This window comes from Citrus sinensis, chromosome 8 (genome assembly GCF_022201045.2).
Source record: "Citrus sinensis cultivar Valencia sweet orange chromosome 8, DVS_A1.0, whole genome shotgun sequence".
NCBI classification, from domain to species: domain Eukaryota; kingdom Viridiplantae; phylum Streptophyta; class Magnoliopsida; order Sapindales; family Rutaceae; genus Citrus; species Citrus sinensis.
The window spans coordinates 28,560,008-28,577,534 of NC_068563.1; the positions used below are offsets into that span (position 1 = coordinate 28,560,008).

The 17,527-nt window shown below is 33.5% G+C and overlaps 2 protein-coding genes and 1 long non-coding RNA gene across 5 annotated transcripts; 2 read left to right on the forward strand and 1 right to left on the reverse strand.

The window, feature by feature from the left end:
* The first annotated feature begins 2,499 nt into the window (after positions 1-2,499).
* LOC102622708 (protein ALP1-like) lies at positions 2,500-6,566 on the forward strand. Of its 2 annotated transcripts, XM_006488197.4 has the most exons (3): positions 2,500-2,806; positions 2,970-3,110; positions 5,387-6,566. In XM_006488197.4, the coding sequence occupies exons 2-3, from the start codon at positions 2,978-2,980 to the stop codon at positions 6,427-6,429; spliced, it is 1,176 nt and encodes a 391-aa protein (XP_006488260.1). In that variant the 5' UTR covers positions 2,500-2,806; positions 2,970-2,977; the 3' UTR covers positions 6,430-6,566. The 2 variants fall into 2 exon arrangements, with proteins under 2 accessions (XP_006488260.1, XP_006488259.1); XM_006488196.4 differs by having other exon boundaries at positions 2,500-3,110.
* Positions 6,567-6,863: 297 nt separating this feature from the next.
* Positions 6,864-10,291, reverse strand: LOC102623206 (methyl-CpG-binding domain-containing protein 7). Of its 2 annotated transcripts, none has more exons than XM_015533282.3 (7): positions 9,841-10,291; positions 9,065-9,184; positions 8,762-8,875; positions 7,901-8,047; positions 7,675-7,767; positions 7,315-7,555; positions 6,864-7,123 (listed from the first exon to the last, which is right to left on the reverse strand). In XM_015533282.3, exons 1-6 carry the CDS (start codon positions 10,114-10,116, stop codon positions 7,337-7,339), a joined length of 969 nt encoding a protein of 322 aa, XP_015388768.1. In that variant the 5' UTR covers positions 10,117-10,291; the 3' UTR covers positions 6,864-7,123; positions 7,315-7,336. The 2 variants fall into 2 exon arrangements, with proteins under 2 accessions (XP_015388768.1, XP_006488261.1); XM_006488198.4 differs by having other exon boundaries at positions 7,901-8,020; positions 9,841-10,290.
* Positions 10,292-14,868: 4,577 nt separating this feature from the next.
* On the forward strand, positions 14,869-17,371 carry LOC127899209 (uncharacterized). Its single transcript, XR_008051170.1, has 2 exons — positions 14,869-15,441; positions 16,818-17,371. It is a non-coding gene; the product is annotated as an uncharacterized LOC127899209 (long non-coding RNA).
* Positions 17,372-17,527: the final 156 nt, after the last annotated feature.

Genomic DNA, 17,527 nt, shown 5'->3' on the forward strand with positions numbered 1-17,527 from the left:
ATATTTTTTAATGGGATTAGTATTTTAATTTTATTAACTATTGTTACTATTTCACTAGCAGTTTTGATTGATACAATTTTATCATATGTCAAGCTAGTGTAGAGTTGTTTAAATCACACCTCAAATTTTATTTGTAATGCACTAACATGTTTAATTATATTCTGAAAACTTGCACAACATTCTAAATATTGTTGAATTTTAAAGAAAATCTAAAAATCAAATTGTCAATGCTCCTTGCTAAGAAAATAGATTTCTTCATCCATTTACAAATAAGAAATTCATTTTTCAAACACAAAATGTCTCAGCATCACAAGTTTCATACACCAATTTTAAAATACAAAACAATATACTAAGAATAAAATTGTGTAAATGTAATTATTTATATTGCATATATTACAATTATTTATTTTAAAGTTGGCTGGCTCTAGTGGCAAGCTTGTATAAGAATTGCTGAACTCACCTCATGTTCAAAAGTAACACAAAGTGGATTTCTAAACTCCATTCTACTAGCTATTTCCTCTAGGAAAAATTACAAATTATCATTGATTTTAATTGCAGCTGATGGCATAGGATCAGACATCTTAATCTTGAACTTTATTGATTTCAAATTATGAAGTATCCATATAAATAACTGAAGATACCTTCTCCACCAATTCTGCTTAGGGGTGGGCGTCGGATCGAATTCAGGTTGATCCGATCCGATCTGATCACATTCGGATTGAATCGCATTTACTTCGTTTTTAAATTCAATGCAGTGATACGATGAGTTTTGGTCGTGAGTAGGAAAATGGGTTTTAATTGTGTGGCTTCTCTTACTCTAAAATCGTGGTTAAGGATAATGAGATTTTGTTTTTTTTTTTGTTTTTTAAATTTTCAATAACGGGCTAAACTGTTAACTGTGTCGTATTCGTGGGTTTATTTTCAAAATCAAAACTGTGTCGTTTTGGACTTGATCGGGTTTTGAATTTTGATTCGGTGGGGAGAACTAACACTCTTCGGTTTGTTTATATTTAAAAAATTAGATAATTGTCGGCCTGTAGCAGAACCTAGTACTTGGGCCTGAAGAATTATTATGGCTTTTATAACTACGATCCTTATCAGACTCTGTGTTCCCATACCCCCAAGATAACAAAGATTGTTTAGCTCTTGGATTTAATCTGTTATCTTTATTTGGTCTGCACTAAGCATGATTGGGTGACTTGCAGTTTCTGCTGCCCAAACATTTTGGGTTTAGGCCTTATTAATGATTCCGTGAATGTATATCCGCATGGCTAATTATGCCCAGCGTCTGTATTGGGTATGGTAGTTTTGCCTGCAGCATAGTCAAAGGTTACAGGGTTCAAAGTTAGGGTTAATTTCGGAATACCATTCATAAAACAACAGTCTTTAAAATATCTCTCATATTATTATAAATTTTAACTTACCTCTCATTTCCATTAAGAAGGTAAAAAATTTTCATCAACGCGCCCACTTTTTTCTTAATTTTAAAATAAAAATGAGGATAATTTGAGGCTTTCAATAGTATCGATTTTTTTTTTTTAAAAAAAATATTGTCATTTCACGAGGGGTAATTCGAAAAAATGCCCTTAAAATTATTTGAAACTTCTTGAATGTTTCTACCCCAACCTTTATTGTAAAGAGTTATTTGTCAAAGTGTTGGGTAAATATTTGTAGTTCGTCTTTGACAACACAATTGATTTTTTTTTTATTATAACTATTTACTCAAAAATATTCTCTAAAAATGATAATAAATAACATTTTAATAAAAATTAGTGGTGTTTATGGGCCACTCAAATTTCATCTGATGGTTAAAGTTTCTATTTTACAGTTACCACAATGCAAAACGAAGCATTATTTCTCAGGGAAAAAGAAGAAGAAAAAACTTTGCTTTAAAGAGAAATAAATAAGTTAAAAAATCAAGATTTTTTTTTTTTAGATAGATCTACTCAACTTTTCTATTTTAATTATTCAATTACTAATTTATCATAAATTATTAAATTTAGACAACATCACCATTCACCAGCAACAGGATTTCCCTTAAAACCAATGTTGGTGTGTTCAATCCGTCATGCAAACCTCCCGTTAATCAACACCTATCATGTCGGGGGCAAAAAAATTGTCCGTTACGCATCTCGACTCTCTTGACACGTTATCCTTCTAATTTCTAATGAAAATGGACGCCATAAAACTATAATGATTAATTCATTTAACGCAGGAGCATTATAACTTTTAGAACAGTCAGGTAGATCAGTAAGTTTGAATTTAGATTTCATCTCGCTACTTCTCCTTCTGCAAATCAAATTACTTGAAGTGATGTAATTAATACTGTCAACAAAAACATGTGCTGCATGATTTGATCAGAGAATTCATAACATTTAAGTTTATTCTGACAAATAACTAATCTTGTCCCATTTTACCATTTAAAGAATTATCAAAAGAGTAAGTGTAGCGTACTAATTTTTCCCCTAAAAAGCGTTTATATTTATTTTTAAAAGTAAAACCCTCCTGGTTATTGGCTCCTGGCCATTTGCTATTGCAATAAAAATTGCAAACAGTTGAATCCCCATGTCTCTCACTTCTCTGGCCACATTATCGTCCAACAAACAAAAAACCAACATGTGTTGCTTTGATTTTCATCCGTTACCCATTTGTACTTTATAGCTTCTTCAATACTTAGTTCTTTCATTGCATGCTTGTAAAGCACAACCACATAATGAAAACTCTACAGACATTAACAAAATGAAGTGTTAACTAACCTTGTCTACTAGATCATACAGCTGTCTTGCATGTCATAAGTCATAACCTGGTAAAATTTTTCATCATTGTCTCATGATATTTGATTAATGGGTATTGGTTTTTATGTGAATAATTATATAGCATGGAGTGTATGATTGTTGTTGTTAGAAGCTAAGTGGGTTTCTAAGCGGGTTTCTTGGTATCGAGTTTTGAGTCAATTGGGTTTTGTTTAGCTGATGTGATGGCTCCTATAAGAGGGTCAAAGAAAAGGAGAAAGATTGAGAAGAAGGCTGAAGGAAATGCTTCTGCTTCTGGGTCTTCAGAACAGGAAGCATCTTTTGTTTGGTGGCTTGAATACTCCAAGAGGATTAATGGTATCTACTCTTTCACAATTTTACTTCTTTTACTCTGTCGGCTTTCACGCTGTTTTTGCAGATTAGATTGTTTATTCTTTTATATGTTTTTGGTTTGTTGATACTGTTCTTCTTGACCATTTATGATATCATTCACATTTATTGTTTTTTCTTCTCTTCGGCTTATAATATTGTTCAAGTTTATTTCTTGATATACTGCAAATGCATTTGAAAGCGTATAGGGAGGATCCCCAATCCGAAATTTGAGTCGTTCTGTTCACCTAAAATTCTCCTTTGTTGTCTAATCGAATGTTGAAGAGGATATGACGAAAGGTTTCATTTTTTTTCCCATCATATAAATATATATTAATAATTGCTACGTAGCAAAATCTTAGAGAAAAACTGTATCTTGCCAATTCAAGTAGCATGTGACTCACCAATACCTAATGATTTGAAAGAAATTCGATCCCTGGAAGGTGTCTGTTCATGTTGCTGTAGAGAACTTAATAATTTCAATTATCTTACATTGAGGAAAATGAGAATGGAATACTTCTTTCAGAAGAAAATGAAAGAAATTAGGAAGTAAATAATACTAATCTTATTTTCTCTTCAAGAAATGTAAATTTCATTGTCGACTGCTGCAGAATACATTTGAAACCCAGATTACGATAAGTTCGAACAGTTACTTTTGTAACCTGCCCAAGAGAGTATGAAATTTTTAGTTTCTTCTTCTTCTTAAAGGAGTATCGCTAAGAAAATATCTATTGGTTTATATCAGAAATCAGATTATCATGCATCTCACCTCTGAGTTGCATAACTGATCCAACTTTTGAAAGATTGTAGAAGCTGAAAAGTGAAATAGAGCTGCTGCTATTTTAGATTAGAAACTGACTGTATTGAAGGCTTCTTATGGAGTTGGACATAGTTGAAGTGGTGGGGGGGCTTCTTTCGCATCTTCTCAAATTAGCTGTATCAGCCCTGTTTCTCAAGGTTTCAATGTTTATCTAGAGGGCTCTATATCATTTGTTGAGAAACTCAAACCAATTTGTTTGGTGCTGCGTGGAGAGTTTATTTCTTAATTTTCAAAGGATAGTTTCTTATATTATGTCTTTATCTATCTAAACACATTTTTTATATGAGCATTTGCAGGAATTCAAAATGTTAAATTTGCTTGTAATGTAAATTAATTTTTGTCTTCCACTTTGATATGGCGAGGAATTTATCTAAAAGGATTGGGCGAATATTGATCATTCATTGAGATAAGTAGTATTTGGCAATTTTATCGTGTAGGATCATTGGTATGTTTGATAGAATGATAAAAAGAAGTTTATCTGCTTATAGCTTTCTGGTTAAATGCAGTTGCACGTATAATGTGGCAAATGCACCTGTCAAAATGAGAAATCTGCATTGTAAACTATTGTGAATTTTGACCGTCGCTGCCAGATACATGTCCGAGACCCTCCTTGCTGCAAATAAATAATTTTGTCATTTGCTTACTGATTGCACATTGATGAAAGCTTGATAAACCTTCAAATATAGTATTGTGTACCACTACTAACGCTCTGTTTCAACACTCACGTCCTCACTGCCATGTGTTTCACTTTTGAAAATTTGGATGTCTTTATATCCTTTTGTTTCTCGTGGAGACAAATCATTTCTGCACTTATTATGAGAATAGCAGTTGTAATGCTCAACGACTTGCAATAATCCTTCAGATTATGATGTGCTTGCCATGGCACTTTGATAAACACACACAAACAATAAAACTTTTGCCAAAAGGTAATGAATATAGTACGGTGGTTTATTTCTCCTTAACTCCTTAAAAGGTTTAAGTATGTGATTTTAGAAACGTGCTTGCACTGGAGTAGCAATTAAAATTTGATTGGGTTCCTAAGCAAGCACAATTACTAAACTACAGAGATTTTGTTAGCTCAAGTACTGCTGAAACTATGGTTATTTGAAAATGTGGTTGTCTATGCTGTGATCAAATGCTTTGTGTTGCATATTGAAATCGTTGTTGTTATTTCAGTCTGCCAGACAAGATATCTGTTAGTGTGACTAAAAATTGTTGAAATTATTTGTCACTCTTATTCAAAATGAAGCATGTCAGCTAATATTCAATTTTTATTATGATGGCTGTCTATTTCTCAATCAATTTTGTTGTCATATTTTCCATCCACACGCTCTTACTTTGATGTCGATAATTTAATGATGCTTTATGCAGCTTCACGCTTTGATATCAATCTAGACATTTAAAACTGATCTAATTTCTCTTCTTTTACCCTTCCTGTCTGCAGGTTTTCAATCTCCATTGAAGGGTTTAGATAAGTTCAAATCTGTTTTCAAGATCTCCAGAAGAACTTTTGACTACATATGTTCACTTGTGGAAGAAAAAATGGTGGTCAAGACAGGAGGTTTTTCATTCACAAGTGGCAAACATTTGTCTTTCCGCGATCAAGTAGCTATAGCTTTAAGAAGGCTGAGTTCTGGTGATTCATTGATGTCAATTGGTGATTCATGTGGGCTACATCACTCAACTGTGTCTCAAGTGACCTGGCGTTTTGTTGAGGCCATGGAACAAAAGGGACTTCAGCACCTGCAATGGCCTTCTGAAACCGAAATGGCAGAGATAAAATCCAAATTTGAGAAAATACAAGGCCTCCCTAATTGTTGTGGTGTGATTGATACCACCCATATACTCATGTGTCTGCCCTCTTCAGACCCCACAAATAATCTGTGGCTTGATCACATGAAGAATCACAGCATGGTCCTCCAGGCAATTGTGGACCCTGAAATGAGGTTCCGGGATATAGTCACAGGATGGCCAGGAAAAATGGAAGACCGGTTGATCTTTCGGAGTTCGAATTTCTACAAGTTGTGTGAAGAAGGGAAGAGGTTGAATGGGAAAATTTTGGAGCTCTCTGGAGGATCAGAAATAAGAGAGTATATAATTGGGGATTCCGGCTATCCTTTCCTGCCATATCTTGTAACTCCTTATAAAGGACAGGAGCTTCCAGAGTTGGGCTCTGAGTTCAATAGACGGCACTCTGCTTCTCACTTGGTGGCACAAAGGGCACTGGCAAGATTGAAAGATAAGTGGAAGATCATTCAAGGTGTGATGTGGAGACCTGACAAGCACAAGTTACCAAGAATTATTCTCGTTTGCTGCTTGCTTCATAACATTGTTATTGATTTAGAGGACGAGATGCAGGATGAAATACCTCTGCTTCATGACCACGACTCTGGTTACCACCAACAGGTTTGTGAAACTGCTGACAGGGAGGGTGAATATTTGAGAGATAAGTTGTCTCTCTATTTGTCTGGAAAATTGCCGCCTTAATCCTGATTATTTACAATGGTGGATTGAATAGTTGATATTGTTCTAACTGTCATTTAGCTAGACTTCTGATTCAAAATCTTGGTGAAAAATCAAAATTATATAGAGCAAGTCAAAGCCAATTTGCCTTTCTTCGTAAATTATTTCGTTGAAATTCTATGCTTGCCGCACTACTGGGTAATGCTCTTGTAATTAACAAGGCATTGATTAAGACAACCAAATGTCGCTGCTATGATGTATTGGCACAGAAATGATTAAGATGGATAATTTGGTTTCATATGCCATGATTATTTCAAGTTCATTAAATTTTCCAAGCTAGTATTATAGCTTCTTTGAAGTTTGAAGTCCAAAATTTTCAGAATGAAGATCAATGATGGTGATAGATAATTAGCAGGATAAAAGCTTCGACCTGAAGAAGTGGAAACATCAAACAAGTCTAGATTCAGAACGACCCACATATCTATTTATCCATTAGGTTTGCAACTCCCGACCAAACAAAGCAAGAAATGTTCAGACAGAGACCATTCATGCGTCATTTCGATTAGAACTTTGCAAAGTATGCAGGTCTTAAATCTTAAGCAAGAGCTGAAAGTTTTATCTACTTGTATACAAAAAGCTGCATTTCTGAGTCAACCAGGACACTGCCCATGATCACACCATGCTATTTTCTTGAATCTCTCTGTCTCTAGTCATTAAGCTGCAAAACCAGCAAGTCAATTGCGAGGATTAGCCATTTGATCGAATCATGAAGATGAAACTCTTTTATCTTTATGAATCCACACTTTTGTAATAAGATCCCTGATAACGATAGCATGCTCCTATAAACTAACACTAGAGACACTGTGAATAATCTTAGTGTCAGGGAATTATATGTGAGAGAAAAATTACCTTACTTCGGAACTAGGTTTTATCAATAATTTTGGTTGATAGAAAATACAAATATTTCGGACCATTCTTGCTTTACAGAATCTGGGACCACAGATTCGTTCATCAAAGCATTCCATACATTTCCCCCAGGACCACCGAGAACCCATTTAACTTTCGCTGGCGGGCTAGCAATATTAAGAGTCGAAGCATTTGCCCCCTTGGTCAAGACATCTTTCTCGCAACAAACAGAATTCTTTGCATGCTGCAAAAGGGGGAAAAAAAAATGTTCTCACCACCTTTTTCAATGAACCAAAAAAAAAAAAACAGCAATTATGTTATTTTTAAACATGAAGTTAGATGTCACTCATTGCTCAAACTCACAGCAGAATGACAGCCTGGTTTTCCTTCCTTGGATGTGACTTTAATCTTTTTGGCATCTTTTTGTCGCTTCACAATGATTCTCAGTGGAAGGTCCTAATCAGAAATATTTTTCAGCTGAAAGCCACAATGGTGTGATAAAGGACAGCAGAGTGACCCTGAATAAAACTTTCAGGAATGGAAAAATTCAAAGTTTAACTGAAATAAAAAATTTACAGATTAAACTCACGGCTAACAGATTGCCTTCTTTTGCATTGGTCGTTGATTTACTTTTTCTCACTTCTTGAAGGTATCTCTCAGCAGCTAACCGAGAACGAAATCGAAATCCAGTCCCTGGCTCAATGTAATACTGCAGTATAGAACTTAAAAGGAAGAACTGCTTAAAAAAAAGACCTAAATTCAGCTCTATCCACATATTTTCCATCATGCTATAGATCAATTTGGATTTTCCAAGTCTCCCTCCTCCCACCCCACCCCCCAAATTTGATCAGGTATTCATTTGTAGATAAAATCTTTACTTCAATGCTTGTCTGGGTTCTAAAGACCAGATTTTGTACAAAAGCAAAACCAAAAGAATTGAACAAAACAATTACAGGGAACTTGGAATCTCTTCCATCCAGGAAGCATTAAGCATTTTTGTTTTTGATGATGCAAAATTTTAACAAAGAACTACAGCATCTTTTGGTTTTCAAAAGGCACCAGAGTATTCGTTAGTTGACACTTGAATGAAACCCAAAAGAAAGTATCCTTTAGCTTTAAGTGCTCTTATTCAATCTGTAGAAAACGGAAATGAGTCAAATGACCATAACCAAACAATGCAAGTGATCATATACTCAACTAAGGCTTTATACCTAAAAAATATCTCTGTATACATGGAATGCCAGGTGATTTACCCATCCAAAATCTTAGCAGTATCTATGTGACTACCCCTGTGCATACAGTCTGGCACAGTTACGTACTTCAATAGACATTTATAATGTCGATCACTATGTGTGTTAGCATGATAGACACACATCTAAACTCCTCAAGCTAACCTAGTATGAAGAACATACTCAACATTGCAGAGAAAGAAGAAAAGAAAGAAAAGTACCCTGTCAATAGTACCGGCATAGTTGATATTCTTACGGGGAATCTCCTGAACAATCCAATTATCAGGCAGTCCAAATGATGCAGCACTCTTAGTGGCACAGGGCACAATTTGCATCTGCATCAACATTGATGTAATAGATAAGATTTACCTTGACTAAATTTAATTATTAAAAGATAAAGACCCATACAGAAAATGCACGCAACCAGTTCTTGCAGCAAAAAGACAAGTCAAGACATAATACCCTTATAGTAACAGAACCGTTGTTTTGCCATAAACAAAAAAGAAGATGATTTAAAAACTTACGTTTTGTACATTACCATACTTCACTCTCTTGGGACTAACGGTATCTTCTTCCCCTGTTAGATATTTCTGAATAGATAACAAGGAACGAAACTGCCGTCCAGTCCTCGGCTCATAGTAGTACTGCATGAAACAAGGAAAACAAATGAAACGACATCCAATTGAAAGGATCATACAGAAGGATGCCAAAGTTAATTAAAATGTTCAAGCCCTTTGTGGAGACAAAATAAATGCACAGCTTCACACAAAAGCACTTTAGTGTAAGAAGAAAGAAGTTAAGCTACAGGTCTCATCATCTAGCTAATTAACCAAGTGAAAGAAACATTATCAGGTGCGGATGCCCTCATTGTCTTAAAATCTGGACCAATAAACTATTTGGCATAGAGCCTCGCACAAAGAAAAACATCAAATTTAGTGCATGAACAATACAATTCTCTAAGTGAAATTGTCTGACCCCTTGAGTGACAACGTTAAGATTTATTGGTCTAGATTTTAACAGAGTACAGACTCATTAACCAAGAATCAAAGGTAAATGATGAGCATTATTTATTTCTAGCTGATTTCATTTCTATATGAATCAAACCCAATTCCATCATTCTTTCTCTGCAACTTCTTCGGACTGTCAGGTCTACAAAATTACCATTCCCAAAGGTAAAAATTAAAAACACTAATTGTGTTAAAAAAAAAAAAAAGAAAGCTTGTGCATTATAAAATTAAAATACTTGAAAGGCCATTATAATTATACTGTAGGTCTTTCGTAAATAAAGAAACTGAAGCACCTTGTCGATCCGGTCAGGGCGGGTAGGAGAGTGAGTACGAGGGCGTTCCTCAACGGACCAGCCACGTGGCAATTTGAAGGAAGATTTAGAAAAGGTAGAGTTGCGGTCCACCAGCTGCCACTCCATTTCCCTTGATGATTCTTGCATTTCTCCTCCCGCGATTTGCAGATTTGACGGCGAGGCCACTACCTTCTTCTTCTTCTTCGTCTTCTGCACTGACGACATTCTCCTGTCTGTTTTAGTTTTATTTTGATAAGAGCACTCGGCACTCACCATTATCACCGAGACTGACAGTCAATTAAATGCTTTCTACAGTCAATATAACTTGGATTTCACATAATTTTATCTGGATAAGATTTAACTTGTCATTTATTTATTCGTTCTTGTTGCAAAATACAAAAGCTAACATTAGTAAACTACAAGTCGTTCCGTCTTTAACTCTTTAACGCCTCCACTCTGAATCGAAAATTTTTTTAAGTGTCTTCTAACATATTGGAAGTCCATACTAACATTTTATTCACGTGTGGGAATGGAATTTGTATTTTTGCATTAATAGAAACATTATAGCATCAATTTTGAATTAGTCTTTACTGTAGATCTAGCACTTTATTAAAATAAAGAATCCTTTAGAGACGCACACCTATAAATATTTTTTTTTGTCTTCTAACTTATTAAAATAAAAAATCTCTTATTTTGTTAAATAATGCTCATATTTATAAACCTATTTTTTTTCACTTAAGAGTCAATTCGAGAATGTTGTAACTTCTAAAATAATTGTTGTTAGTTGTGTTGTAGAAATAATCAGTTAATTGTTTGTTAAATTTTATTTTCAGAAATACTATGAATTTTGAAAATAATTATAGACGTTTCGTAATTTTACTAGGGAGATTGTCAATTTCCCCCCTGCAGTAATCAACATATATTATTTTCCCCCATGCTGTTTTTATAATGGCCAAAAACCCCTCCTGACAGTATAAGTTTACAATATTACCCTTATTTTCAACTACTCTTTTATTTTCATTTATTATAAATTAAACAAATCACATGAATAGAAACTAAATAAAAAATTAAGCATTGAAAACAAGAAATATATGTTTTGATATGAGAAAAAAATAAATAATAATTTTTTTTCTTGTACTTATTTATTTTGTAAAAATTTTCTTATAATAAATATATAAGAAAGTTATTATAAAATGATAAAAAACTTATTATAAGAAAATTTGAACGACAAATAAAAATTTATTATAAGATAAATAATAAAATATTTTACCTATATTTTTTACATTTAATTTTAAAATATTACAAAATGTTTATTATAAGAAAATGTTCACAAAATAAATAATTACAAGAAAAAAATTTATTATTAATTTTTTTGCTTATATCAAAACATATATTTCTTGTTTTTAATACTTAATTTTTTTATTTAGTTTCTATTCATATAATTTATTTAATTTAAAATAAATGTAAATAAAAGAGTAATTAAAAATAAGGGTAATATTGTAAACTTATGTTGTCATGGGGGTTTTTGGCCATTATAAAAACAATAAGGGAGTAAATGGTATATGTTAATTACTGTAGAGGGGAAAGTGGCAATCTCCCATTTTACTATTAAACCGCTGAAAGAAAACTAATGATTAAAATATAGATAATGTATGATAAAATATTATATATACATGTTCTTATTTATTTATACATGTAAGAACATGTGTATATAATTTTTTTAATTGTGTGTTATACTAATTTTTATTAAAAATAAAATTTATAATATATTGATTTTATTTTTTTTATTTTTTTATCTTAAAACAAACGATAATTAAATTTATGATACAGTGAAACAAACTTAATAATAATTTGACCAACAAATTGATATTGATGAATTATAATAAAAATATATTAAAATAGTAATTTTGTTTCCAATTTGAATAAGGATAATTTTGGGTTTATTTAATAATTTTAAGGATATTTATAGAATTGCATTAAAGGATAAAATTGATTCTCAAAATCAGAATTTAAAAACTATTCATTTCTTACTTTTTAAAATCGACTGTAGGAGGGGCTAGTTTTGACAAAAATGATTTTAATTTTTTCTTACCAAACATTAAAATTACCGTTTACATTTCAAAATCAGTTTTAAACCTCCCAAAAACAATCCCAAACAGACCCTTATTACGTGTCTTAGGAAAATTTATCCCACTCAAAGTTTAAATCACTTTCTCATCACTCAATATTTAATACCAAATAAATATATAAAACCGGTCCGCTTTTGGTTGACAAATCTCATATGGTTTAGCACTAGTGCAAAGTTCAAACACTATATTATTCTGTCAATGGAGTGCTGAGAAAGGAGTTGATTACATTTAATATATTCTTGCACAAAACGCAAGAGCTGTCTGTCGTGTAAGTAAGCATGAGGCAATAGTTAGGTCATTCGTGATATCATTCGAAATATAAATCAAACTTCGTTTTTGTTAACTAAGGACTGACGTTATCGTATCACCGTCGTCAGTGCTTATGTTAGGCTCACAAGTCACAATTTTTAAATGTAGACATAAATTAAACTAAGCTGCTGTAAACTAATCCCCTATTAGACTCGACAGTGTGAACGTAAAAGCTGGTTAAGCTCCATGCAGCGGAATCTATTGGCAGGTGCCCGTGTTTCATGCAATACATATTTGAAAGTTAATTAGGCCGTAAATTTTTGCTTGAATTTGTCCAGATTTTGACATATTTGGAGATTTTGTGATATAATTTGCCACATTTTAAGGGGCCGCGTGCATTTGAAATTTTTGCTTGAATAAGACCAAATCTTGAACATGAAGTTCAATGAATGAGTTTTTTTTCATCATGTGTATACACGATCATGCGTCATGTGATCACTTTGAATCCAGACAGGGTAGATAGGAGCCGCCCTGTGATCATTGATCAACCACATGTCAGGAACGAAGTAGCACTCTGCATATTAGATTCCCTTAACTGGGAAAAAAAAAATTATAAGACTAGAATATAAATCAGTTTTCAATGTATTTTTTGATTGAGTAATTAGATGTTTTAAAATTTTATGTCAAATAATTTATATTTCTTAGGAGGCACAGTTTCACCGAGGGCCGGGTAATTTCGAATTCGGATCGAATTTGAATGAATCCAATCAGATTTCGGATACTTCAGATTAAAAAAAAAAAAATTATCTGATTTTAATTCGAACTTCAAATCGGACCTAATCTGATCCGAAATAATTCGGATCGGATTCGGATTAGATGAATATTTCGGTTAAGTTTGGATTCAAATCGGTTCGGATTGAATTCGGATTTGGGCCTTTTTGACAATACAAAAAATTTAATGAAATCTAGAATTAATGAAAACAAAAGTCCTTACACAATTCTTTCATTAGCTTCATTATCAGAAGCTCAGGGTGTCATATGATAATTAAACATCCAAATATGGGTAAGCCGAGAGCTTATCTCTCTGCAGCAGCCTTCAATCTAGTGTTCACGCTTCGTCTTCTTGATTTGCTCATCAAATACTACACATTCAAATCCTTAGACAATCATGCAATAAAGACAGGAACCTTACACAATGAACGAGTCAGTAGTCGTGAGGTTGCTGTTGCTGTCAGCTGCTCGTCGTGAGTGGCAGCTGGACGTGGATCAAGATACGACTGGGTTCGTTCGGTTTGTGTTGTCGACGGCGTAAGTCGTTGTGTGTGTGGTTTGTGGTCGTAGGTTGGTTTGTTTTGTGGTCGTGCGGCTGGGTTGTTTTGTGATTTGGGAATTAAGTTTAACTGTTTAAGTTTTCAATTTTTCATTTAATTTTTACTTTTTTTTTAAGGAGTAGTGCAATCCGATTGGATTATTCGAATTAATCTGAATCTGATCCGATCCGATCCGAATCAAATCTGATCAGACTGCACAGATTATATCGATTTGGATTTGAAACAGAATGCGGATCGGATCAGATCTATCCAAATCCGATCCGATACCCACCCATAGTTTCACTGCAGGCCGCCGATAAAGTAATTGAGTCGCCTCATTTGTAAAGACAAAGACTAGGCTAACAACCTAGTGGTAGTGGCCATATGATATGACCCTTTTTTTTTTTTTTTTTTAAATTTCCTGTGTTTTTCAACTTGTGGGGGCTCAGGCAGTACAGCCGTCTAGAATGTAGACAGAATAAGAACTAATACAAGTACTCAATTGTGTGTGTGAAATTAGGAAGCTGCTACTGAACTTGCTAGTTGTACTATAGTGGACCGCGTAAATTTACAGTTGTGACTTGCGAAGAAAGGACGTTACTTGGATCCAGTTTAGACTTCGCGTGCAAGTTTCCTTAACCTCGACCCGTGCTAGTGTTTTACGCACTTTCTCACTTTCGCTTTCGGATTGACTGATACCCACGCGCTTCCAAAGGATAAATTGAGGTACTAAACGGGTAATTATCAATATTATCCTTGTATATGCATAAAACTACAAATAGGTCAACAAATTTATCATTATCTCAAATTTATCACTGTCATCTTACTCTATTTGCAAGCAGTAAATCTTTTTTTTTTTTTGGTTTAAAACAAAAAAAAGGTAAGAATAGACAAAGCACAAACTAATTTTTTTTAGCCACTACCTCTTTGAGATTCAAACTTGGTTGGTTAATTAAGTAAAATTACTTGAAAATCTCAAGGGACTGTTTACAAATTCTAAATCACAAGACTCTTTTAATGAGGGTTATAAATGAAAATATCCTAATGAGATAAGGGTAAGTGATATGCTTTTTCACTCAAGTGGATAATGCTTCAAGTCCTTCCATGTGTATTTTGGGAGTTGTTCTAGAAATTTAATTGGACTTTTGAATGTAAATTTTGAAATAGAAATAGGAGACCAATGATTGAAATTATTAAAAAATATATATATTTAAAATAAAATACATGACATGATAATTTTAAAAATCAAAATATACATAGAATTAGAAACTTATAATAGTTGGCCCATTAATATACTTTGAAACAAATTAAAAAGTTTGAAAATCTATTTGATTGCCAATAGTACATCACAATAGTTTATTGATTCTTTGAATTTTTGTACATTAAACAAAGAATAATGGTAAAAGTGTGAGAATCTGTTAAATTTGTACGGAGTTAGGTGGCTTCATGGTGTGGATAAATTTGATTGAAGTGGTTAACTTGTAGGCATGATAGTTATCTATTCAAACTGCAGAGACTGCTTTGATAATAAGTTCTTGGAAAATGAGATTCTTCCCACGTTAAGCACCACAATAAGCACCAAACGGTGCGTTTTGGACATACTATAAAATGAGCCAACTCACGTGTAATACACATAGCAATCCCAACACACGCGCAATCCATCTCACGCGACGCACAACTTTTCTCCATTTGCTCTCACAGAAATCTCACTGTTCTCAAACCTTCTGAGGGTGCTCGGCGTTGGTCTCTGGCCGTGGGTCTGCTGTCTCTCTTCCCTGTCGTCTCTATTCTCAAACTTTCTCGGCGGTGGTGCTTGGCATTTGTCTCTGGCCGTGGATCTCTCGTCGTTGGTCTCTCACCGTGGGTCTGCTTTCTCTCTTCTCTATCGTCTCTGCTGCTCTCAAATTGTGTAGGTAATGGCAAATTTCGTGAGTATTGCTTGTCATTGACTATTGTGAATTATTTATTTGTGTGTTACCGGACAAGGATGATTTTCTTTTGGAAGGGGTGAAATTGCAACTGTTCATAGTGATAGAGAGAGATTTAAGTTTGAAATTTGTTCTTTTATGTTTGAAGATGAGTAGAGAGTGATAGCATTATCCAAAAGCTAGTTTATTTCGATTATTCATCACATCAGTTAGTAAAGATTGTAAATGTGATTGCCTAGTTCCTCTCATGTTTGCTGGGTCATAATTGCAGGAAAAATAGCTTTAGTTCAGTTGGAAGGCCCTTTTGTTTTACATGACGGATGTGTGAAATTTTGCAGTGCCCTTGATTTAGATTTCCGTATTGACATGATTTCTAACAAATACAACAAGTTATAGGACTAAAAGATGAAAATATTGTATTGATATACTGGTAAGTAATAATTGCTAGATTATTAAGTATGCATACTCAAAGCTTTGAACTAAAGAAAAATTTCTTTCAGCCCTTTAAAACCCCCAGGTAATTCACTTACAGTAAGCACAGACAAAAACACTTCCAATCTCTAATTTTACCATATTAGAAATTTTTTCTCCACGTGTTGAAGTTAGTCATGCAAGTTGAAACCAATCTGTTTAAGCTTGGGGTTTTATGTCCTGAATCAAGGTTAAAAGTATTATAGCTTTAGCTATTCCTGAAGTGAATTTATGTTAAAAAGCTATGCACGCATTAAGTTAGTGCGAGAGTCTGCTGAAGCATATGTCAGCTGTGTGTTTGGAGCTGAGTATTCTTCATTCCACATTTTGGGTTTTGGTTGACCTCCAGCATGACTCAACCCACTTGAGTTAAAAGCCGTAGAGTAACATTCTACCCATGATATTTGAGTTTATCAAGTCACCATATTTTAATACTTCTCTGGAAAACAAATATATATGTTAAATCAGGTAGGAAAAATAAAAAGTTAATTATGGAGTTGTAATAGTGCAACTAAGGTTTTGAAACATTAAGATCTTTAGCCATTATGTTACTATCCCGTAGTTATTTTTAAGTTACAAGAGATAATAAAAAATAACATCATATTTTAATTACTTACACTAATCCTGCAAGTGCTGATGGTCTAAAGTTACTTACACTAACCCCCAACTAGTCAACTCCATCAATTCACTTTCATTTCTAAGAACAGAGCCATGCCCATTCTTCTCATTTGACCATATTTTTCTTCTTTTTGTTTTCTTTGTAGTTGAAATTAAATAATTTTATTTGAGCTGAATGAATGCAGTAAGATGTATTTCTTTTTTTGGGGGGGAGAAAAAAAATCAATAAGCTGGTTTTTAATATATTGGCTACCATTTTTTCTTTCTGGAAGGAATCTGGGTTGAAGTGTATATTGAACAGAATTTGTTCAATCATTATGTCTTCAAGCACAAACGAAATTCAAACACAACTGAAAGCTTGTGATAAATGCTGCAACAACAATAAGGTCTTGCGAACTTCACGAACAAAAGAAAATCCGAATCGTAGGTTTTGGAAGTGCAAAGGATGTGGGGCTTTTGAATGGGATGATGATTGGAAGAGCAGTGAATGTAATGATTTTAGAGGGATGGAAGATCGTATTATAAATCAGAATAAAATTGACATGTTGTTAGCAGAAGTCCGCAAGTTGGGCCATCAAATCGAATGCATATCTCTTAAATTTCAGTTGCTTGAGCAAGAATTTCAGCGAAGACAACAACCAAGTGTTCTTGTAACATACGTCCCGCAAATAATGATAACTCTTTTAATATGTATTATATTTAAGTTGTGTAATTAATTAATGTATTGTTAGTGCAATGACTTGTTGAACCAGTTTTTAAGATAACTTTGGTATTGATGGGGAAATGATATTCCTTTTTTTGCAATAAATTTGTTGGTAGTCCATAACTCCTGTGTCATTTGCTTCTTTGAATCAATTAATTTTTCCTCTGTTGCAAAGCCAAATATAATCATTTATAATTATAATATTTTGACCAAATAAAAAGCAATAACATAATTCCTGCACTTCTGCACTTTAAAGAATTCCAAAATTCCAGTAGCATA